The following is a 23,912-nucleotide window of genomic DNA, read 5'->3' on the forward strand; positions in this document are numbered from 1 at the left end:
CTTTTTTTAATAGCTGAATAATATTCCATCGTATGGATTTACCACATTTTGTTTACCTACTTATCAGCTGATGGACATTTGAGTTCTTTCCACTTTCTAGCAATTATGAATAGTGCCGCTATGACAATTGTATATAAGTTTTTGTGTGGTTGTATGTTTTCACTTCTCTTGTGTGTATACCTAGGAGTGGGAATGCTGGGTCATATGGTAGCTCTATGTTTAACCTTTGGAGGAACTGTCAGGCTGTTTCCTAAACGGCTGTGCCATTTTACTCTCACCAGAAGTGTATTAGTAATATTAGGGTTCCAGTTTCTCCATATCCTCACGAGCACTGTTGTTAACTGAGCGGCCAGCTGTTTTGTTTTGTTTCGTGTTTAATGATAGTAGCCTAGAAAGCAGTGTGGAAGATTGTCAGAAGTGAGAATACCTACTATGTATTAGACAGTAGGATGGGCATTCTCTGTTTCTTTGCTGATCTTTGCCACAGCCCTGCAAGGTCAGTGTCGCCATGCTTGTTTTATATATGTATAAACTGAAAAGAGGCGTAATTTTCCCTAAGCAACAGAACTAGCTTAATTTGAAGTTAAAAGTTTGAACTCAGATCTGTCTGCCTCCAAAAACTTATAGTCCTTCTTTCACACTTTTATGTAGCCATGGGTTTAGGAGGAAAAAACTGAATCTGAGGCAGATTGTCAGAGTTTGGTAAACAGCGAGAGATAGAAAGAGAGAAATGGAACATTTCAGCGTGACAGTGAAGTATAAGACTGTGTGGAAGGTGATGCAACTAAAATTCAGATGGAGTAAAGAATACTCTTTCTTTTCTCCTCCCCTCATCCTGCCTGGTGGTCAAGGAAGACAGTGAGTTCTTTTCGAAGATTTAAAAATGGCATTCTTACAAGTCACTGGGGTAGAGTTGTTTGGTTGGCAGGTGGAAATGTGTGTGTAGTCATCTCAGAAGTTTAAGAAGTGCCCCAGGTACCAATGTCCTAGTTGGGGGACCATATAGAGTATTTGAAAGTGGACAGGCCTTAGTTAGAGAAACCCAAGTTTGAATCCCAGCTCTGTATCACTTACTGATAGTCGCAACCTGGACAAGTTGCTTAACTTCTCTGAGCTTACTTCCCCGTCAGTAAATCTCTGCTGGATTATTTAAAGACTAAAATAACCTGAGTATAGATCCTGACATAGAGCAGGCAAGTAATTAATAAATGTTGATTTCTTCTCCAGAAAAAGTGTGTAGAATAAGGATAAAAAGGACCAAGAGCAGAGTCCTGGGGAAGTCTTGTGTTAAAGAAGCAGAAGGGCCAAGAGCTATTAGAGTTGGTTAGGAAAGGTCACAGAGGTGAAGTATAACCTGGAGGAGGTGGTGCTATGAGGTCAAAGGGCGAGATTTGCCCGAAGTGAGAGTTGGTCACCATGTCAAACTCCATGGTATGATCAGGGAGGTGACTGGCAGTCATCCTTTATTTGTGGCATGTAGGAGGCCTGTGGTGACTGAGGAGAGCTGTTTTGGATGGGGACCAGATTTTAAGGGGTTTAACAGTGACCTGGAGAAGTTAGAATGTACATAAAGGAAAGATGATAGATAGAATGAAAGGGAGGTAGGAGTAAGGAACTTTGCCTGTTTGCTTTGTTTTGTTTGTTTGTTTTGGTTTTTTTAAGTAGGGTAGACTTAAGTGTTCATTCTTTTTTTTTTTTTTTTTTGCGGTACATGGGCCTCTCACTGTTGTGGCCTCTTCCGTTGCGGAGCACAGGCTCCGGACGCGCAGGCTCAGCGGCCATGGCTCACGGGCCCAGCCGCTCCGCGGCATGCGGGATCTTCCCGGACTGGGGCACGAACCCGTGTCCCCTGCATTGGCAGGCGGACTCTCAACCACTGCGCCACCAGGGAAGCCCAAGTGTTCATTCTTATACTATACAATTATGCCAGGTGCTGTGCTAGGCCCTGGGGATGCAGTGATGAGCAAGTTTATAACCTGAGGGAAGGAGGGCAAGGAGATTGCAGAGGGAGTGAGGTGCAGAGATGCATTAGGATAACCCAGCAAGCGAGAACTTGGTGAGGCGGGAGGTGGCCCCTCTGCAGGTTCTCCTGGGAGTGGAGGAAAGAATTGCTCTTCTGAGAGAGGAAAGCAGTGTCTTAACGGGTGAGTTTAGTGGTGGAGTGAGGGGAAGGAGAAGGAAGGTGGATTTTGACCTAAGGTCTTTTTTTTCTCTGTGAAGAGAGAGCCCGAGTTATTGGCTGAGAGTAAGGGTGGTAGATCGGGGTTAGAGTAGGGGTTTAGGATTGTAGTAAGATTTGAACCTGAAGAGTAGAAAAGGACAAATAAAAGTTTATTAAAGTTTATTAATCATTGTGACAAATGCAAATTTCTCTGGTAAACACCTCACGCTCAGTTCTTCCTGGTCTTAGAATTTTGTGTTCTTCTAGAGTGATGCTAGGTGATTTTGCACAATCATTATTTATTCTTAGACCCGAGATAGTGTCTAAAAAAGGATTATATCCTTTTATTCCTTCCTGATTAGGTTTCTTGATCAAGTTTTTTATTTCTTTGTTTTTATTGTTGATGTTTTTCTCCTTGTTTCGTCTGCTTGTTTAGTTCTGGGTATGAAATCAGTGTTCAGAGATGTATTCTTGATGTTTAAGTTATTTTGACCCCATAAGTCTAGAAATATATGAATTTATACATAATTGCTGAGAATGTTTAGGTGATAACTGAAATATCAGAGAACAAAGAAACATTTTCAGTAATAAATCTGGGATTCTTGAATTTAAAATTCACTAGCTTGTATATGATTTAGCTTTCAGATGATTCTTTTGAAAATTCAAATAAAACACCTAGACAACCTAAAGAAGTGAAGAAGAATGATACAGTGCCATGGTGGATAACTGAAGATGAATTTGAAGATGGTGGTAAATATTGCTGATTTTTAATTTTAAGTTATTTGACCACAGGGGGGCAGTCAAGACTTTTTTTTTTTTTTTTTTAAACCCCACATTTGTTCGTTTATTTTTGGCTGTGTTGGGTCTTCGTTTCTGTGCGAGGGCTTTCTCTAGTTGTGGCAAGCGGGGACCACTCTTCATCGCGGTGCACGGGCCTCTCACTATTGTGGCCTCTCTTGTTGCAGAGCACAGGCTCCATACGTGCAGGCTCAGTAGTTGTGGCTCACGGGCCTAGTTGCTCCGCGGCATGTGGGATCTTCCCAGACCAGGGCTCGAACCCATGTCCCCTGCATTAGCAGGCAGATTCTCAACCACTGCGCCACCAGGGAAGCCCAGACAAGACTTTTAATTCTGGATTTTCTTACCATGCTTTTAATAAATATATAAGGAAAATAATACTAATAGTGTGAATTTTTGAAGTTTGACTTGATTTTCATATTACTTTATGATACATTTTTTATATAATAGGGAATCTGTGTTTCTGCATTATCAGATTATTTTACATTGAAATAATTTATCGTTCCTCAATTTAAGCTGGTGAATAATGTTAGGTATATTTATATATTATCATGTTTAATGGTAAATTGATTTAAAGTGATTTAATAAAATATTCTGACAATGTATTAATGTCACTGCATTGGGAAGATTTTAACAAATCTATAGATTTTGGTATTGCTCTCTGTTAATGACAGTAGAAAAAAATAATTTTATTACCTTAATAGTAAATAACTCATTATTGATCCTGTCTAGCACATGCGTATATCTTTTTTGGAACTATTCCTACTCACATCTTTACAAATAGAAAATTACTCTCTGGGTGTTTTCTTCAGTATAGCTACTATATATGATACTGCTGTATTCGCAAGGATCCTCAGACTACCTCTGTTAAGTACCTATGTTCACAATATTTGTTTATCACTAAGCACCATTTTATGAACTGATAGGATTTCTATATCTCTTCTTTTTCCTTGTGCTCCTTGACCCTCAACAGTAAATAATAAATGTGTTTAATAAATGTTACTGTGAATTTGATAGTCACTTCTCTGTTCTTCTTAATACTTTACAGTAAGGAATTGCCTTATTGAAAAGTACAGTGTGTTTTCATAAATCCATAAACGACGCACAGTGCTAAAGTTTGCATGTGAAGAATTATGTTTTAGAATCTTTCCCCCTATTGATGCTTGAAAAGGATATTATATGATTAAGTACTATTGAAATAATTGACAATGATTTGTGACTTTTTTAGCATTAAAATCTTTATCTAGAAAGTAATGAATCAGAGATGGAGTATGCAAACTCACCCTAAAGGGAAAGAATAGGTCCTAGACCAACACTTAAATGTAACCTGACTAAAGATACTAAATTGTTTTTAAAAAGAATGTATCGGGGGCTTCCCTGGTGGCGCAGTGGTTGAGAGTCCGCCTGCCGATGCAGGGGATGCGGGTTTGTGCCCCGGTCCGGGAGGATCCCGCATGCCGCGGAGCGGCTGGGCCCGTGGGCCATGGCCGCTGGGCCTGCGCGTCCGGAGCCTGTGCTCTGCGGCGGGAGAGACCACAGCAGTGAGAGGCCTGCGTGCCGCAAAAAAAAAAAAAAAAAAGAAGAAGAAAAGAATGTATCAATCAGAGTGGATTTGATTAGTAAAGGATGCAAAGGATACTTAGGAAGGAGACTTTGACAGTGTCCATTTAAACACAGCGGAAGAAGGTTCCTCTGCTTAGGGGTATAACCTGGTCCCTGGTTCAGTCACAAATGTTTATTGAGTTCATGTTATGTTCTGAGTACTTGGCACTAGTATGCAAAAACTAAATATGATTCCTGCCATCAAGAGTATAGAAGCTTCTAAGGGAGAATTGAACACCCCTTTTGAGAGGAATGCATTCCCAATCTTACATAGATGCCATTAAACATCAACATTGAGCTTCTTCAACCTTATAATTTTGCTTTCTCTTTCAGTTGCCATAAGGACAATATGTTCTGTCTAGTTAGTGAAACCGTCTAATTCTCCTACTGGTTATACTCTTCATTATAAATTACTGAATTGGATCTTGGTTTCAGTTATATTAGTCTCAAATGAGGTTGGTTAGTGTGGGTCACATCCCTGAGTCCATCTTCAGAGCCGGGCTGAGACCCTGGACAGATGCCCCGACGGCACCCTGACCTTGGCGTGTATGTTTTCATTTGAAGTGCCTATAGATATATCTCCTGATTTTCTCCAGCTGTTACTGGATCAGTTAAAACCATTATTCACACAGAGCCATAAAATAATTTGTTTCTAAAGCCTCTCCAATAGGATGCTAAGTAGGAAATTGAAATCACAATTTGTAACTTCTCAATAAGGCTTCCTTCTAAGCAAAAGTGGTATTTTTCTAATCTTATTATTTGTATCATATAATATAGTTATTTTTTCCCATATATCAGTTTTTTACAACAAATATATACTGCTAGGATAAAGAAATTTTGATATTGTATAATTTTTCCAGTGTTTTCTAGTGCTTTTAGAATGAAGAGCAAAACCCTACCCCCGGCCTATGTAGATGAGAGTGGTCTGACCGTTGACTCCTGCCCTGGGATTACTTCCCCAAGTGGCATGGTATACTGTATTAAGTACTTGTGCTTCAAAATCATTTTTAAAAAATCTCGTCTCATTATGCAAGTTGTTGAAATATTCCACTTAATAAGATGCACTGCAGTCAAATAGAATTATAATTTTTGTTTTGTGAATTTTGGGTCTGGTGGATTTTTATTTCATAGACCAGATTTATTTCATAGCTACGGTCTACTAGTATAACTAATATAACAGTACAACTAGTCTAAGCTAGTATAACAGTGCTACTGTGTTGGCATAGTAGTCAAAACAATTCTCTTAACATAAATATCCAACTATATTAAATCCCATCCCAGGACTACTTGGAACAAATGTAAGCTATTTGAAAACAAAGAAGACTCCTCAGCCTATTATGGAAGTAGAAGAGGAATCTGCTGAAAGGATTCAGTTTCTTAAGAGCAGTGGAACCTCTATCTTAAGTATTGACAGCTTAGAGGCCAATGGTAAGAATTGTGAGGGATGTGAGTTGACAGGTTAATTACTATGCTTATAATCAGGACTTTTAGGAAAGTTAACTCATAACTATCTTGGAGCTTCCTTTACTGAAGCGTGTAGACAGATTTAATATCTTCCTAGAAGGTTTAGAATTATACCCCTGGAGAAGCTTCATAGCCTTACGTATTATAATGAATTTAAAGCTATATTTGAGTAAGAGATTAAGTGAAATATGTTTCAAATTTTTTGAAGTCTGACTATGTAATGTCAATAAATGCATCATTAAAATTAATTTTTTCAAAATTCTATGTGTTAATGAAATATATTTGTGCTTTCCATTTAGAGATAGTAGTTCCTGAGCTCAATCAGAGCATTCTTGGATTGGGATTGGACACATTAGCAGAGCAAGAGGAAAAAGAGCAATTTTTTGCCAGGCTTGAGAAAGGCTTCACATCTTCCATTGATTACTCCAGATTAAATAAAGAATTGGATTCTAATGACTCCACACATTTTAAAGCTTTACATAGGTAATGTAAATACAATATAAACTAATCACTGAGTGATTTTTGTGTCTTTATATTTTTGAAAGGCTGGTAGATGTATGGAATTGAAGGGGTAAACATATATAACAGGCAAAATTTAAATCTTAGTTTTAATTCTATTTTCTCTTCATTATTTTGGTCAGGGGTAGCTTACGTGTGTGTGTGTAGAATATGATTTATATATACATATATATATATAGGCTGGAAAATGTTGATGTGTATTTGAGAACCTCTAGAGATCTGAAATTTCATGCATGAGGTACTTTTGAAATGAATAGCACATTGCCAAATATACCTAACTAGGAAGGTAATTTATTAAGTGATTTTCCAGAGGTAAGATCAGTAAGAGAGTCCAGCCTGGTAGCTATTATAAACTCAGGGGAAACAGGAACAAAAAGGGAAGGAGGAACCAGGGAGCAAAGACCGATTTGGTTTGTGTCCTCCCTTTGTGTATGGTTGACCCTAATGATTATTAGGGGACCTCATTTATCCTGGAAATTCTACTAATTGACTAAGCTGGTGCCTTGTAAGTGCCGCAGACCTTTGGCATTCTCAAGACTTCTTTGAAACCTTATATCTTTAATTTCCTCAGTTTCAGTTTTCCATTTAATTTTTTAAGTTATAAATGGAAGCCAGATTACAATTTTAAGATTTTAAGAACATCAAACTATATTTAAATTAAGGGTCAGGAGACTCATAGCCTCTGGTCATTAGAGTGCCTGGTCTCCTCAAGATGCTTATTTTCTTGGACAGCGGACAAAGCAGTGACCCTTATGAACTGTGTCTGAGATTTTTACCCTACTTGCAAGCTGACAAGTCAGCCTGCCAGTTTTATGAATGCTGACAATAGACACAAGATTCCTGGGTCAGAAACAAATGGACTTTATTTCTCATCACAAAAGCAGGACCTGAGGGTCACGTTTATTTGCCTTAGTTTCCCATGCCCCACAAGGTTCACGGGGTCCATGATGGCTGTTTGCCAGTGCAATGGGTTGCTTTACAGGAGAGGGTCACTGAGCTTGGGGAATCTTTGCTTTAGAGTAAGCGGAAACAAGCCTGCTTTGGGGGCAGAAACATTGCCTCATCTCTCAAAGTTACTCAGTGCACACAACCCTGAGAAATGACCTAGGAAGGGGAGGGTCTGTGCCTTGCGTTCTTGGCATACCCAGCAAGAACACCTAGGGACCATCAGGGCCCATGGTGGTTGCCTGTCCTAACAGTGACACAGATTAAACATACACAGGTTTGCTGGCCACAAGTTTTTGCCCCTTTGCAATATTTCTTAACATTTCTTTGTTGTTAACGATATTCTTAACTACTGGTATTTCTACGCAAGAACAGCCTAGTCAGAGTGCAGTAGTGTATTGAGTATGCAATGGTATTTTCTGCTAATTAGAGTTTATAGTTTCTTGATCTGCTAATGATCTCACTAAAGCCATGGTTGGGGGACTGAAAAAGGTAGAACTGATTCTTTGGTTTGAAGGAAGGCAGTATATGAACTAATATATCCAATATAATTAAAAGTAGCTCTCGTCACCTTGCTGAGTATTTACTGGCTCAAGGCTCTCTCTTTCAGCTTCCATTTCAGGATGAAATTGCTTCTTAGCATGTAAATGCTGATTCTGGCGGTTTTTTTCTGGTCTCCACATAGACTTCACTGATTCTTACAGCTTGTGGTCAGTTCCTAATCTTTAGCGTAGAAAGGCTGGCTGGGCCCTGAGAAATGTAAATGCACATATTTATGTATAAAATTGTGTATATTTGTGTATAAAATTAAGAAAATGGCATTTTCCCCCCTTTGTATTACTTTGGCAACTACAATTAGTCTTAGATCCTTTATTTTCAAAACATTTCCCTCATAGCTTCCAGATTTTTAGCTTTTGCTAGAACAAAAGTACTTGAGAAGAAATATGTAATGTTAGAGGTTTTTAAAAATATACACAAAATATTGCATGGTAATGTATTATTAACATGTAATACTAAATTAAGTAAATATTTTTCCAGTAATCAAGCTAATGTGGAACTGACTGAAGATAAACATGAGGATGAATCAAAACATGAAGAACTGGCAGGTAATTTCAATGGTTCTAAAATTTACAGTATTTGAAAAGATAATATAGCTTTTAATAAAGATATTGATAAGAGAAAAATAAAAGGAAAATCATATTATCTTGGAAAGAGCTTGAACAGGTAGAGTGAGTTGCCTACAGCACAATTAGAGCTACTAAGAAATTGTTGTAAGTGCAGGACTGCTTCATTTGTTGGGAGTGGGTAGTGGACCCATTTGGAAGACAGAAAAAGGACTTTTGTGCTAGGACCAGAAGAATGTGTGCAGTCAGGACAAATACCTCCAAAGCATGGTGAGGGAGGTGTGTCTTTTTCCATCGTTTGACTTTTAATGTGTCTGTGTTTCTATATTTTAAATGGTTTTCTTTTGGTAGCGTATAGCTGAGTTCTGCTTTTATAGCCAATCTGACAGTCTCAGACTTTTAATTGAAATGTTTCTACCCTTTGCAAAAATATATTCATTGGTATGGTTATTTACTGTTTTGCCATTCATTTTTTTTATCTTCCCATCTTTTTTTGGTTATTGCTTTTGTGCTACATTTTATTGGATTGAGTATTTATACCATTCCGTCTTAACCCTTCTTTTGGGTTGTTAGTTGTACTTCTTTGCTGTATTTTTTTCTTAGTTGCCCTGTGATTCACAATATGCATCTTTATCTTACTAGAGTCTACTTTCAAATAACATTATACCACATTACATGAATCTTAACAGTAAACTTCCCCCAACCTTTTTGCTATTTTTGGCATACATTTTTCTTCTACATGTCTTAAAAACCCCACAATACAGCAGTATTATTACTATTATCATTATTATTATTGCTTTTAACAATCTGTTAATCATTTTAAAAAAATTTTAAGGAAGGTAAAAAAATGTATACGTATGTAAAAATTTATATTTATCCATGTATTTACCGTTCCCAATGACTTGTATTTCTTTGCATAGATTTGAGTTTCTTTTTTTTTAACTTTTTATTTTGAAATGAATTTTAAAAGTTTATTTTAAAATTAAGATATAATCGACATATATAACATACTAATTTCAGGTGTACAACATAATGATTTAATATCTATACATTGTGAAATGAGCACCATAATAAGTCTAGTTAACATCTGTCACTTTACATAATTACAAAAAAATTATTTTTTCTTGTGATGAGAACTTTTAAGACTTCTTCTCTTACCAACTTCCAAATAGTTGCTATCTAGTATTATTTTGAGTTTCTATCTAGTATTATTTTTGTTCAGCATGAAAAACCTCCTGAACTTTTCTTGCAGTGCAGGTCTACTAGGGATAATTTCTCTGAGGTTTTGTTTATCTGAAAGTATATTTTGCCTTTGTTTTTGAAGAACACTTTTGCTTGATATAAAATTGTAGGTAGTTTTTATTTCTTTAAGCACTTTAATGATTTCATTCTATTGTCCTCTGACATTATTTCTCATGAGCAGTCAGTGGTAATTCCTGTTATTGTGATTTTGTATATATATTGTCTTCTTTTCCCTCTGTTTTCAAATTTTTCTCTTTAGGCCAGTTTTGTGGCAATTTGATGAGGATGATCTTGGTGTACTTTTCTTGTATTTATCCTGTTTGTTTCTTGTATTTATCCTGTTTGGAGCTGGTTCAGCATCAATTGATTTGTGAATTCATAGTTTCCATCAAAATCAAAAAATGTTTTTGCCACTAATTATTCAAATATCATTTCTGCCACCCCTTGCTTTCTGATCCTAATTACAAGTATGTTAGAAAGTTAAATTTTGTCCCACAGGTCACTAAGACTATTTCATTTTTTAAACCTTTTCTCCTCTCTGCTTCAGTTTTTATTGCAGTGTCTTAAGTTCACTGATTTTTTTTCTTCTTTTCTTTAATGTTTTGTTAATTCATTGAATGATCCTTTTTTCCTTTGACTCTAGAAGTTTCTTTTGGATTTGTTTTTTCATCTCTTTAGTATGTTTCCAAGTCCCCAACATTGAGTATATTCTGCTGATCCCAGTATTTGTTCATTTCTGGGTCTCGTTCTGTTGGCTGCTGCTTCTCCTAGTTGTGGTCACTTTTTCCTCCTTGTAATTCTAGTAATTTTTTAACTGAGTGTTGAATATATTATAGATTTTTTACATTGTTGAGTGTCTGGATCTTGTTTTCTTCTTTTAAGGAGTATTGAGCTTTGTTCTGGCAGATAGCTTGATCCTTTCAAGCCTTTTCTTCTGCTTTGTTAGGAGACGTCAAGAGGATCCTTACTTAGTCTAGCAGAGTTTGACCCTGCTACTCACGCACAGCCCTCCTGAGATTTCCACTGAATGCCCCTACTGGACAATGAGGATTTTTTCCACTTAAGCTGGTTAGAGCTTCAGAATCTCCTTACCCTGTGCGAACTCTGGGAACTGTCTGTCTAGCCTGCAGCTTCCCAGTTATTCTCTGCTCCAGCTGCACATACATGACTCAGTATTCAGGAAAGACTCCAGGAAAGATTCAGAAATCTACTCCATGTAGATTTCTAGTGCTCTATTTCTGCATCAGTACCTTCTCTCTTTATCACTCCCCTGCAGCTTCTAATCACCTTGTCTTTTCTGTACTCTTATCTCTGTATCCTTAACACAGTGAGACCTTCCTGATCTCCTCCTCCCTGCTCAGCGCTCTAGGATGTACATACCTTCTAGTGAACGTAGGGCTCAGCTCACTTGTTATCTTTCTTGGGAATCATATTTTTGTGCTATCGATTGTCCAGTGTCTGAAAACAATTGTTTCATATATTTTGTCCATTTTATTCATTATTTACAAAGTCCTTGATATCCAAGATGGTAGAGGAGAAAGTCCTCTAGATTGCATCATACTTAAATTAAAATTCACAGCCAAATTTTCCAACAGAGAATGAAAAATGTCTAAAATGTATCTTTTAGATCTTTTACATTGAGAATTGTTTACCTATTTTCTGTTTACGCAAATAATCTTTTCAAAGTTACAAGGGTATGGAATATAATAGTAGAAACATATAACATGTGTAACATCTTCCTGTCAAAAGGTCAGAACGATAAAAATTAATATTCTCATTGTTTCCCAAACAGTGTGAAAGAGCTGGATATTATTGTCTCTGATATTTTTCATATGAGAACCACCTTTTCAATTGGGTTTTATTCTTTCATTTTTATATAAACTTAATTTCCCTTGGTGTTTCTTTCAGAAGTCTCTGATATGCTGTTTTCCTTTCTGTTATTTCTTGTCCTGTCTCATTTCTCTCTGTGACTACCAGTGGCATTTCCTTCTTGCTTCAAACCTAGTTTAATCATGACAAATTCATGAGGAGGAGGTTGGTCTTTTATATGTTGGACAATAGTATTTGCCTACAGACTATTCAGTTAGTAAGTGCAACTAACAAAATGTAGTTTTGAAAAATGCACATTAGATTAGGACTTTTCTTAATCAGAAATAATATTTGGCTTTATTAACTTTCAATTCAGATTAAGTGCAACACAAGCTATAATAATACTAACAAAGATAATTACTACTGCTAAACATAATGGCTAACACTGATATATACTACATATTATATAACACTTTAACTGTTAATCTCCTCAGCAACCCTCTGAAATAAGTACTATTATCATCCCTACTTTACAGATGGGAAAAATGAGGCAAAGAGAGTTTGTGACCTGCTTTTGGTTCTATAGCTGAAAACAGTAGAACCAGGAATTGAATCCAAGTCTTCTGGCTCCTGGTCATGCTCTAAGCACTATGCCACACTACCCAAACTGTTTCTTATACTGCTTCTTTGCAGTGACACAAACGCTGCATCCCCCTCCATTGATTTCACATAGTTCCCAAATCCCAAGTAGTTGTCTGAGTTCATTGTCATACCCTCCCTTGTCTCCTCTCTCCTTGTTTATCATCTTTACTTAAGAAAGACTAATCACTGAGGTACTTAAAATTCAGTGATTCCCACTAGAATATTAGGATCTTAATCATCTGATATTGGTCCTAGCATCTAGAATTTGTCTAACACAAGGTAATTTCTCAGTAACTGTTTTGTGAATTGAATTATGTCTACTGATATTTAGAAAATCCCAGGCAGTGTTCTTTCTTATATAGAAGAGAAGGAAAGGTGTGCTTCTTGTCCTCAGAATGTAGATATTGATGTAGTTAACCAACTCACCTAGCTTATCTACCTAAGTCACAATACCCATGCTGTTCCACCATTGTATTCCTTATGAACTAACATGGAGATGTTTCTGTAACTAGATCTCACAGAAAGCACCTCTATTTAACTTAATTATTTTCAGACTTCCATTTTTAATCACATTCAAGTTGTCCCCTCTCTTCTAAGAGAAGACTGAAGGATGGCCATTCCAGAAGCAGACACTCTTGTACCTCGTGCAGTCTTTCTCCCATCAGGCCATCCTGTCTCTGAATGTGATCTGACTTTTGAAATACAAATAAGATTATGAATGATCAGTTCCACTCTGAAAAGGCTATTCCTGTTCTATAGCCCACAAATCTCAGTCAGTCCTTTGATTTAATGGCTGTAAACAACGAATTAAAAATTGATGAAGAGATCCTGGCCAGATAGTGCCTGCCCACCTTTGGCATAAGTAGCTTGATGGCATCATATTAACATGGACACACCTTTCCCTTCTGCTACAAAGCCATTGAGATATAATGTGGGACTTTAGCTGAGAAGTGCCCAGGATTAGGAAACAGTGGAGGGCTTCCCTGGTGGCGCAGTGGTTGAGAGTCCGCCTGCCGATGCAGGGGACACGGGTTCGTGCCCCGGTCCGGGAAGATCCCACATGCCGCGGAGAGACTGGGCCCGTGAGCCATGGCCGCTGAGCCTGCGCGTCCGGAGCCTGTGCTCCGCAATGGGAGAGGCCACAACTGTGAGAGGCCCGCGTACCGCAAAAAAAAAAAAAAAAAAAAAAAAAGAAACAGTGGAGGTCATATAAGGCTAGTATTTACCTGAGGGAGGGGTCAGAGATAGAGCTTTCATAAGAACTGCTTAAGGGTTACAGAAGAGATACCTATAAAGACAAAAAAAATCAACTTAAATAAATAAGCAAAATCCAACCTTTTGTTTAAGAGTGTCAGAATTTCACAAAAGTGCTCCCTTTTATAAGTAAGCAATTTTGAGATTTTTGTCTTTAAAAAATCAAGTAATTGAAGTTTTTTTTATAGATATAAAATTTCTTGAACAGCTCTAGAAATTTTCAGTTGGTTAATTATACAAAATATTAAAAATGTAAAACTGATAACTGTTTGAAAGTACAAAAATAAAATTCAAGTCTTACGAATTGAATTCTCTTTAAATCTTTGCCCAAAAAAGTATGTTCTTCAAGGTATCTTTATGTTAACGTTTAAATAAATTACTCTTATGCAGACTTCTTTTGGAAATCAGTAATATTTTCATGGAATTTGACTTTTTTGACAGTATGATCCTTGTATTTTTAAAACTATTTTCTTTAGAAAATTATAGTGATGATTTTGAAGATGAGGATATTGATGTACCTTTGACTCCTAAAGAAGAGACTAATTCCAAAGAAAATTCCAAATCAGAAAAAATAAATGTACCTAAACAGGTATGTATCAATTATATGTTTGACAGTTTGGAAACTTCTTTCATCACCTTAGCTGACTGTTGCTGTATAAAGAGCTCAAAATACAGAGTTCTTTATAGTCTAGCTCGTTGTAAAGTTATAGGTCTCTTAATACTCAGACGTTTTCTTAACTCAGGTGTAAATTTAAATCTTAATGAAATACACGGCAGTTGATGATTTTCTGAAAGATTTCTTTTGGCAAGTTTCCTTAAGCTTTAGAAATTGAAAACTTCATTAAAATCTCAAATCTAATTTTTAAACAGGTATATTAAACTATACTTTCCTTTGGTAGGTCTTGTCCTTGTGAAGTGCAATACATAGCTGCCTCAGTATTTATGCTAATAGTGACATTACTGCCTGAAACTTACTGGGCTAAGATTGTAAACTAAACTATTCCATTCACATTAAGTGTTGTTGTACTCTAATTCTCTTGTTTCTCAGTTCTTACCAAGAATTGGCTACCAAGACTGGCTAAGGGTACTACTCCATATTGCCTGCCAGACAGAACTTATCCTTGAAGCTACCTAATAGTAACCAGTAGGATAATTACTATATGTTATATTGGTTTTGATCTGGATACAGTCTCTTTTGCAACTGTATGTTAGGACTAGATGTTTTGAACATATTTGAAACCATAGACTCTAAATAAAATCAGGGATCACTTTCTGGGTATTAAGAAATACTCTTATTTTTTAATTTACCTAGTACTTTTCCTTGGTATCATTATGTCACTCAGTTTGTGGGAGAAAAGAATATGACCTTAGAAATACATGAAGGTTAAAGCGATCTGATAATTATGCTTAGAAAGTTAATGGGATTCATACTTGGAATATGGCAATTACAATACTTTGTATTACAGTAATTTCTACTAGAAAAATAAATAGATCAGTAGAGGGCACAATAGTTTGGTATATTAAGAAAGTATAGTCTGTATAAAAAAGTGTCCACCTAAATGTGGAAGCCTATTAGAGAGCCATCTGAGTAAGGGTCAAAACAGGAAGGAATGAAAGCTCTGCTCTTATGGGTGGATCCTATACACTGCCTATCCAAGTGGAGAATACAGGTGACACAACTAGAAAACTTACTCTAAGGGAACCTATAATTTTGACAAATTTCAACTATCTTGCCATTTGATGGCCTGCCTTTTTTGAAGATTTTGTCTCAAAATGTAGATGAAATGATGAGTGCAACTTATATTTGATCATTAATTTTGATCAATAGGGAAAATGGTGATATTATAATAGCAGGAATCTTACGTGAACTAGCCATGTTATCTTGGAGTTCGAAAAGTAGGAGAATTTCTGAGCAAGGTGGATGAACAAGTGGCATTGAGATACTTTAAACAAGGCTTATAAAGGCCTGAATTAATTGCTGGTAATCACCAAGGTTCTGAAGAGACTTCTAGACATTCTCTCACAGCTACATTCTCTAGTCTTATAGAATTGTCGGTGAATGAGTGTGATGAAAGAAATCTAGAAAGCACGTTTCTTGATCTTTTCATCATGGAGTAAAGCACTGGCTTTCAAATTTTGTTATTCTTCTGCATTGCAGTCATTTCGTGTAACTTCAGTTTCAAATCATGTAACTATTTTTTTTTAATTTAGGAAGAAGAGAAAACTGGCATGCTGGCTAATGGTAAATATATATATTCATAAATTTTCATTGGCGAAAAATTGGTCTGTTCAGAATTACATCTAAATAATTCTGAATAAATTACTATTTTTGTTTTTAAATATTTTCTGATGAATTAAACTTTACACATTTTCTCAATAATACGTTCCTTATGCCTACCTTAAATTTTTCCCGTTGTATTTAAGAGTACTTATTTTTTAAAAGCCCAGCATGCCTTTATGGATAAATTGTACCAGACATTCAAAGATGTATTGATATCAGTCCTTGTTAAACTCTTCCAAAAAATACAGGAAGAGGAAATTTTTGCAGACTCATTCTGTAAGGCCAGCATCACCTTGATACCAAAACCAGACAAATATTCCTTAGGAAAACTACAGAAAAGCAATTCTATTTACAGTGACATCAAAAAGAATATAATGCTTAGGAATAAATTTTATCAACAAGGTAAATTATGCTTAAAACTATAAAACATTGAGGAAAGAAGTTGAAAACACACAGATAAGTGGAAAGATATTCTGTGCTCATGGATTGGAAGAATTAATACTGTTAAAACATTCATACTACCCAAAGTGGCCTACAGATTGAGTGAAATCCCTATCAAATTCCAATGATATTTTTCACAGAAATAGAAAAAACAATCCTAAAATTTGTATGGAACCACAAAAGACCTCACATAGCCAAAGCAAACTTGAGAAAGAGCAAAGCATGGAGGCATCACACTCCTTGATTTCAAAATGTATTACAAAGCTATAGTGACCAAAGCAGTATGGTACTGGCATAAAAACAGACATATAAAACCAATGAAGCAAAAACAAAAGCAATGAAACAGAATAGCCCAGAAATAAATCCATACATCTGTGTCACCTGATCTTCAACAAGGGTGCCAAGAATATACAATGAGGAAAGATAGTCTCTTCAATACATTGTGTTCAGAAAACTAGACATCCACGTGCAGAAGAATGAAATTGGATCCTTATCTCACACCACATACAAAAATCAACTCAAAATGGATCAAAGACTTAAATATAAGACCAGAAACTGCAAAACTATGAGAAGAAAATATAGGGAAAAGGCTTCTTGATGTTGCACTAGGCAATAATTTTTTGGATATGACCCCAAAAGCACAGACAACAAAAGCAAAAATAGATAAATGGTATTACATTAAACTAAAAAAAGTTTCTGCATAGCAATGGAAACAACAGAGTGAAAAGGCAACCTATAAAGTGGGACAGAATATTTGTAAACCATGTATCTGGTAAAGGGTTAATATCCAAAATATGCAAAAAACTCATGCAACTCAGTAACAACAACAACAAAAAATTAAAAGTGAGCAGAGGACCCAGATAGACATTTCTCAAAAGAAGATATATAAATGGGCAAACAGGTATATGGAAAGATACTGAAGTTCACTAATCATCGGGGAAATGCAGATCAAAACCACAATGAGATATCACCTCACACCTGTTAGAATGACTGTTACCAGAAAGAGGAAAAAATAAGTTTTGGCGAGGATGTGGAGAAAAGGGAACTCTAGTGCACTGTTGGTAGGGATGTAAATTGGCACAGCCCTTATGGAAAACAGTATAGAAGTTGCTGAAAAAAATTAAAAGTGGAACTACCTTATTATTCAGAATCCCACTTCTAGATATATATCTGGAAGAGATATCTGTACTCCCATGTTTATTGCAGCATTATTCACAGTAGCCAAGGTATGGATACAACCTAAATATCCATCAACAGACAAATGAATAAAGAAGATGTAGTATATATAATATTACACATGTATATGTAATATGTATTTACATGCGTAATATTTCGCTTTAAAAATAGAAAGAAATCCTGCCATTTGCAACAACATGGATGAATGTGGAGGACATTTACATGAAGTGAAATAAGCCACATGAAGAAAGACATACTGCATATTCTCACATATGTGGAATCTAAAAATGTCAGTCTCCTAGAAACAGAGTAGAATGTTGGTTACCAGAGGCTGGGGTTGGGGGATATAGGAAGATGTTGGTTAAGGGGTACAAAGTTTCAGTTATGCGAGATAAATAATGCACAACAATGTGACTATAGTTAATGTTGTATACTACTTGAAACTTGCTGAGAGGGGAGATACTAGGTGTTCTCACCACATACACAAAAAAGGGTAAATGGATATGTTAATTATCTTGATTTTGGTGATTATTTCACAATGTATGTTTATCAAATCAACAAGTCATAGATCTCAAATATATACAATTTTTAATTGGCGATTATACGTCAATAAAATTGGAGGAAGAAAAAATTTTTTGTTATTTTTTGCAGACCTTTTGCCTTTTACATATAAACATAAATTAGACTTGTATATAAGCGTAGATATGTGTTGACGTAAGCCTACTCTGTTGTATATAAGAATAAAATGCTTCTTTTAGATCTATGATTATGTATTCTTTATATGTAAACATTTATCTTTGTTTTTATACAGATTGCATACAATTTAAATATTTTGTTTATGGAACCATACAAGCTTCTCTATATTCCTAATATTTTTTTCTTTTATGTTATTGCAGTAGTGCTGCTTGATTCATTAGACTCTGTTGCAGAGGTCAACCTTGATGACCAGGAGAGAGCAACAACTAATCCAGAAGCACTGCCAGATATGACTGATAATGAAATGACAGGAACAGGTAAGAGGGACAAAGTAGCTGTTCTCTAAATATGTAATATTCTATGACTAATTGACTTCATTTCTAGGAAAATGTATGTGATATAATATATGTCATAGTTATATCAATAAAATGTTACATTTTTTATTGAAGTATAGTTGATTTACAGTGTTATATTGTGTCACTGCTATATTCACTGAATACAGCAGTGATTAAATTGTGTGTGTGTGTGTGTGTATACACATACACACGTATGTGTGTATATAACTTTTTCAGATTCATTTCCATTATAGGTTATTACAAGATCTGAATATAGTTCTCTGTGCTATACAGAAGGTCCTTGTTATTTGTCTATTTTACATACAGTAGTGTGTATCTGTTAATCCCAAACTCCTAATTTATCCCTCTCCCCCCTTTCCCATTTGGTAACCAAAAGTTTGTTTTCTATGTCTGTAAGTCTGTTTCTGGTTTGCTAATAAGTTCATTTGTATCAGTTTTTTAGATTCTCCATATAAGTGGTATCATATGGTATTTGTCTTCTCTTTGTGACTTAATTCACTTAGTATAATAATCTCTAATTTCATCTGTACTGCTGCAAATGATGTTATTTTATTCTTTTTTTGGCTGAGTAGTATTCCATTGTGTGTGTGTGTGTGTGTGTGTGTGTGTGTGTGTATGTGTATACCTCTTCTTTATCCATTCATCTGTTGGTGGACACTTAGGTTGCTTCCATGTTTTGACTATTGTAAGTAGTGCTGCTATGAACATTGGGGTGCATGTGTCTTTTTGAGTTAGAGTTTTCATCTTTTCCAGATATATGCCCAGGAATGGGATTGCTGGATCATATGGTAACTCTATTTTTAGTTTTTTAGCAACCTCTCTGCTGTTCTCCATAGTGGCTGGACCAGCTTACATTCCCACCAACAGTGTAGGAGGGTTCCCTTTTCTCCACACCCTCTCCAGCACTTATTATTTGTAGGCTTTTTGATGATGGCCTCATTTTAGTTTTGACTTGCCTTTCTCTAATTAGCAATATTGTGCATCTTTTCATGTGCCTTTTGGCCATCTGTATGGCTTCTTTGGAGAAATGTCTGTTTAGGTCTTCTGCCCATTTTTGATTGTGTTGTTTGTTTTTTTGATATTCAGCTGTATGAACTGTTTGTATATTTTGGAAATTAAGCCCTTGTCAGTTGCATCATTTGCAGATATTTTCTCCCATTCTGTGGGTTGCTTTTAGTTTTGTTTATGGTTTCCTTTGTGTACAAAAGCTTATAAGTTTGATTTGGTCCCATTTGCTTATTTTTGCTTTTATTTCTTTTGCCTTGAGAGCCTGACCTAAGAAAACATTGCTGTGATTTATATCAGAGAATGTTTTGCCTATGTTCTCTTCTAGGAGTTTTAAGGTGTCATGTCTTATAAGTCTTTAAGCCATTTTGAGTTTATTTTTGTTTATGGTGTGAGGGTGTGTTCTAACTTCATTGATTTACATGAGGCTGTCCAGCTTTCCCAATACCACTTGCTGAAGAGACTGTTGTTTTCTCCATTGTATATTCTTGCCTCCTTTATTGAAGATTAATTGAACATAGGTGTGCGGATTTATTTCTGGGCTCTCTGTTCTGTTCCACTGATCCATATGTCTGTTTTTATGCCAATACCATGTTGTTTTGGTTACTGTAGTTTTGTAGTATTGTCTGAAGTCTGGAAGGTATGCCTTCAGTTTTGTTTTTTTCCATCAGATTTGCTTTGGCAACTCTGAGCCTGTTGTGTTTCCATATAAATTTTAGGATTATTTGTTCTAGTTCTGTGAAAATGTCATGGGTAATTTGATAGGGATCACATTAAATGTATAAATTGCTTTCAGTTACTAGTATGGCCATTTTAACAATATTATTTCTTCCAGTCCAAGAACATGAGAGAGCTTTCCATTTCTTTGAATCATCTTTAATTTCCTTCATCAATGTTTTATAGTTCTCAGCATATAAGTCTTTCACTTCCTTGGTAAGATTTATTCCTAGGTATTTTTTTAATACATTTTTAAAACAGATTGTTTTTTCATTTTCTCTTTCTGATATTTCATTGTTAGTGTAAAGAAATGCAACAGATTTCTGTATACTAATCTTGTATCCTGCTACCTTGCTGAATTCATTTATTAATTCTAATAGTTTTGGTGTGGAGTCTTTAGGGTTTTCTATATAGAGTATCATGTTATCTGCCTGTAATGACAGTTTTATCTCTTTCCTTCCAATTTGGATCCCTTTTCTTTCTTTTTCTTGTCTGATTGATGTGGCTAGGACTTCCAAAACTATGTTGAATAGAAGAGGTGAGAGTGAGCATCCTTATCGTGTTCAGATTTCAGTGGGAAGGCTTTCAGCTTTTCACTGTTGAGTATTATGTTGGCTGTGGGTTTGTCATAAATAGCTTTTATTATGTTGAGATATGTTGCCTCTGTACCCACTTTGGTGAGAGTTTTTATCCTGAATGGATGTGGAGTTTTATCAAATGTTTTTTCTGCAGCAGTTGAGATGATCATATCATTTGTCTTTTCTTTTGTTGATGTGGTATATCACATTGCTTGATTTGCATATGTTGAACCATCCTTGTGACCCTGGGGTGAATCCAACTTGATCATGGTGTCTGATTCTTTTTATGTATTGTTGGATTCGGTTTGCTAATATTTTGTTGAGGATTTTCGCATCTATATTCATCAAAGATACTGGCCTCTAATTTTCCTTTTTGGTAGTGTCTTTGTCTGGTTTTGGAATCAGTGATGGTGGCATCATAGAATGACTATGGGAGTGTTTCCTCCTCTTCAGTCTTTTAGAAGATCTTGAGAAGGATCAGTATAAGTTCTTTTTTGTATGTTTGGTAGAATTCCCTAGTGAAGGCATCCAGTCCTGGACTTTTGTTTGCAGGGAGTTTTTTTTGTTTTGGTTTGGTTTTTCGTTTGTTTTTTTTTTTTGCAGTACACGGGCCTCTCACTGTTGTGGCCTCTCCTGTTGCGGAGCACAGGCTCCAGACGCGCAGGCTCAGTGGGCATGTCTCACGGGCCCAGCCGCTCCATGGCATGTGGGATCTTCCCGGACCGGGGCACAAACCCGTGTCCCCTGCATCAGCAGGTGGACTCTCAACCACTGCGCCACCAGGGAAGCCTGGGAGTTTTTTTATTACAAATTTTATTTCAGTTCTAGTGATTGGTCTGATCAAATTATCTATTTATTCTTGATTCAGTTTTGGTGGACTGTGTCAACAATAAAATTTTCAGTCTCATATTTGCTACTATATTTAACAACTTAAATAATCTGAACTTGCTAATTGTGACACATAATGCTAGTAGGCTGAGTAAAGTGTGTTTTAAGATATATACTTGTTAATAAATGAATGAATGCTGTTGTTACAAAGTATAGTACTGTAGATGAATATTGACTCATTTTCTGCACCCCACCCCCCTGAGTGTTCCATTAAATTTGCCATGCGTCAGAGAATTGAGACTTCGGTCTTGTGCGTTTCCATAGTTCCCTCTGTGTAGGCAAAAGCTAGATCGCATCCTAAAATTCTGAAATGTCTAGGACCATCTAGACTTGACTAAAGGTTGTAAAGACCTTTAAGATAGTGCCTTTTCAAACTTTTTTTAAAGCAGTGGAACTCTTACCTCTAAATGGAATCTTAGGTAGTACCTCTATATAGATAAAAAATGTATTTTATCAGTATAAATATAAATGTTTACGTATGTGACATTTACTTATAAAGTTAGTGAGAGTAGTAATGGTCCTTTGAAATTCTTAAAATTAAAAGTTCTAGATATTTGTTACATTCTTATATCATCAGACTTCCGATATGTTTGTATATTTTGTTTTTGTTGTATAATATGAACGTTTTCTTGGTTTACCAGATAAACAAGTGCAAATGGGAACTTTTCAACTTGCTTTTTTGCAAGTCTCAGTTGACCAGTATGGTCAACTAAACCAACCCAGACACTTGGAAAAAAAGAACAATAGAAATGATAAATCACTAACCAACTCTGAACATCTGCTTGCATTTTATTTTTATTTCTTATTTTTTTTCTACTTTTCTATGGAAGTATAATATACTTGTATAATAATTCACCTATCATCATAGCTTGATGAATTTTCAAATACTGAACACATCCATGTAACCAGCAACCAGATGAGAAAACCAAACATGATCAAAACCACAAAGTCCACTCAGATCTTTTATTTCTAGTCAGTGCCGTTCCAAGAGTCACCACTATCTTGTTTCATCCACTTCCATTTTAAAACGTAAAAAAAATTAGAACAGAATTTTTCCATCAAGACATGTTACTCATTTACTTGTTACTACCCAAGTGAATATTCCGCGATGCTGAAAGCATGTGCTGAGCACATGTTCCTCATTCTTACTGCTGTTTTTATTTAAGTACTTGTCACATATGTGCTGTGATGGTCAATCCACTTGCACTTCTTTCAGTAAGCAGATATGGATTCTTTTAAAAGACCAGTGTAGAGCTACAGCTTTTCTAATCAGTGATGCATAGTAGAGGGTTCTTTTATGTACAGGATGGCCAGAGAAACTTTATTCTAAGATACACATGGAAACAAAGCCAGAGGCAAGAGTTATCACTCTGATGCTCTTTACAGTTACATAAATGGCACATTTGAGTGTGCAGATTATTTTTTATTACAGTTTTTGTGTTTTAAAATGAAATTTCAGTCAAATGTCTGTGGAACCCGTGATTTTCTCTGAAAACTGTTTTGTAACACTCAGTATGAAAACCGCTGCTGTAGGTTATAAGAAAAACTCAGAAATAAAAAATGTATTGCTGGAAGCAAAAATTCTATTAAGATGATCCAGGTCAGTTATATAAAGCTAAATTTTCTTGGTCTTATTTCTTAAATGTTCTTGACTCTGAAATAATTTGGTAAGTCAATTACTAGAAGAGTGTAAGTATAATCTTATTGTCTTGTGGCCTTGGATTCATATTCCCAGCCTTGCCAGTTACCAGCTGCATGACACTGGACAATTAATGCCTCTAAGCCTGTTTCCTCTTCTTTAAAATGAGCTCTTGTGATGATCAACTGAGTTAGTGCCTAGTATATTGTTAAGATTCAACAAGCAGTGGCAACTGTGTGGTTCTCATCATTATTATTTATATCAACACTCTGTTAAGAGTACAAGTTATAATAAAGAACCTGAAGGCATAGAGTATAAATACCTTTTGGCTGTGAGGTATTGAATTTACCTAGCATTTCAAAAAATACACTTGAAAATTTTCAAATCAGCACCTGAACTTGGTTTAAAAACTGAAAAGATCAGTGGCTTGTTTTTTGTTTACCAGGTGTCTTCCAGTATTAAGCAGGCTCCGTTTAGGTAATATGTTGTCAAAGATGATCTCTTTTTTGATAATACTATTCATGAAACTTGTGCTTTATTGTCTTAAAATGGTTGGTAACTGTAAAATGAGGGCC

General features: G+C 35.8%; 1 protein-coding gene across 1 annotated transcript in view; it reads left to right on the top strand.

Annotated features, from left to right (window-relative positions):
- The window catches only part of CEP162 (centrosomal protein 162), a 91,105-nt gene that overhangs the window by 8,724 nt on the left and 58,469 nt on the right, over positions 1-23,912 (top strand). Inside the window, exons 3-9 of the mRNA XM_060030271.1 lie at positions 2,800-2,911; positions 5,843-5,989; positions 6,325-6,508; positions 8,528-8,595; positions 14,037-14,149; positions 15,772-15,802; positions 18,355-18,471. Coding sequence (XP_059886254.1) covers positions 2,800-2,911; positions 5,843-5,989; positions 6,325-6,508; positions 8,528-8,595; positions 14,037-14,149; positions 15,772-15,802; positions 18,355-18,471 — 772 coding nt within the window. The remainder of the gene's footprint in view (positions 1-2,799; positions 2,912-5,842; positions 5,990-6,324; positions 6,509-8,527; positions 8,596-14,036; positions 14,150-15,771; positions 15,803-18,354; positions 18,472-23,912) is intronic.

The sequence above is a fragment of the Delphinus delphis genome, chromosome 14 (assembly GCF_949987515.2).
Source record: "Delphinus delphis chromosome 14, mDelDel1.2, whole genome shotgun sequence".
Classification (NCBI taxonomy): Eukaryota; Metazoa; Chordata; class Mammalia; order Artiodactyla; family Delphinidae; genus Delphinus; species Delphinus delphis.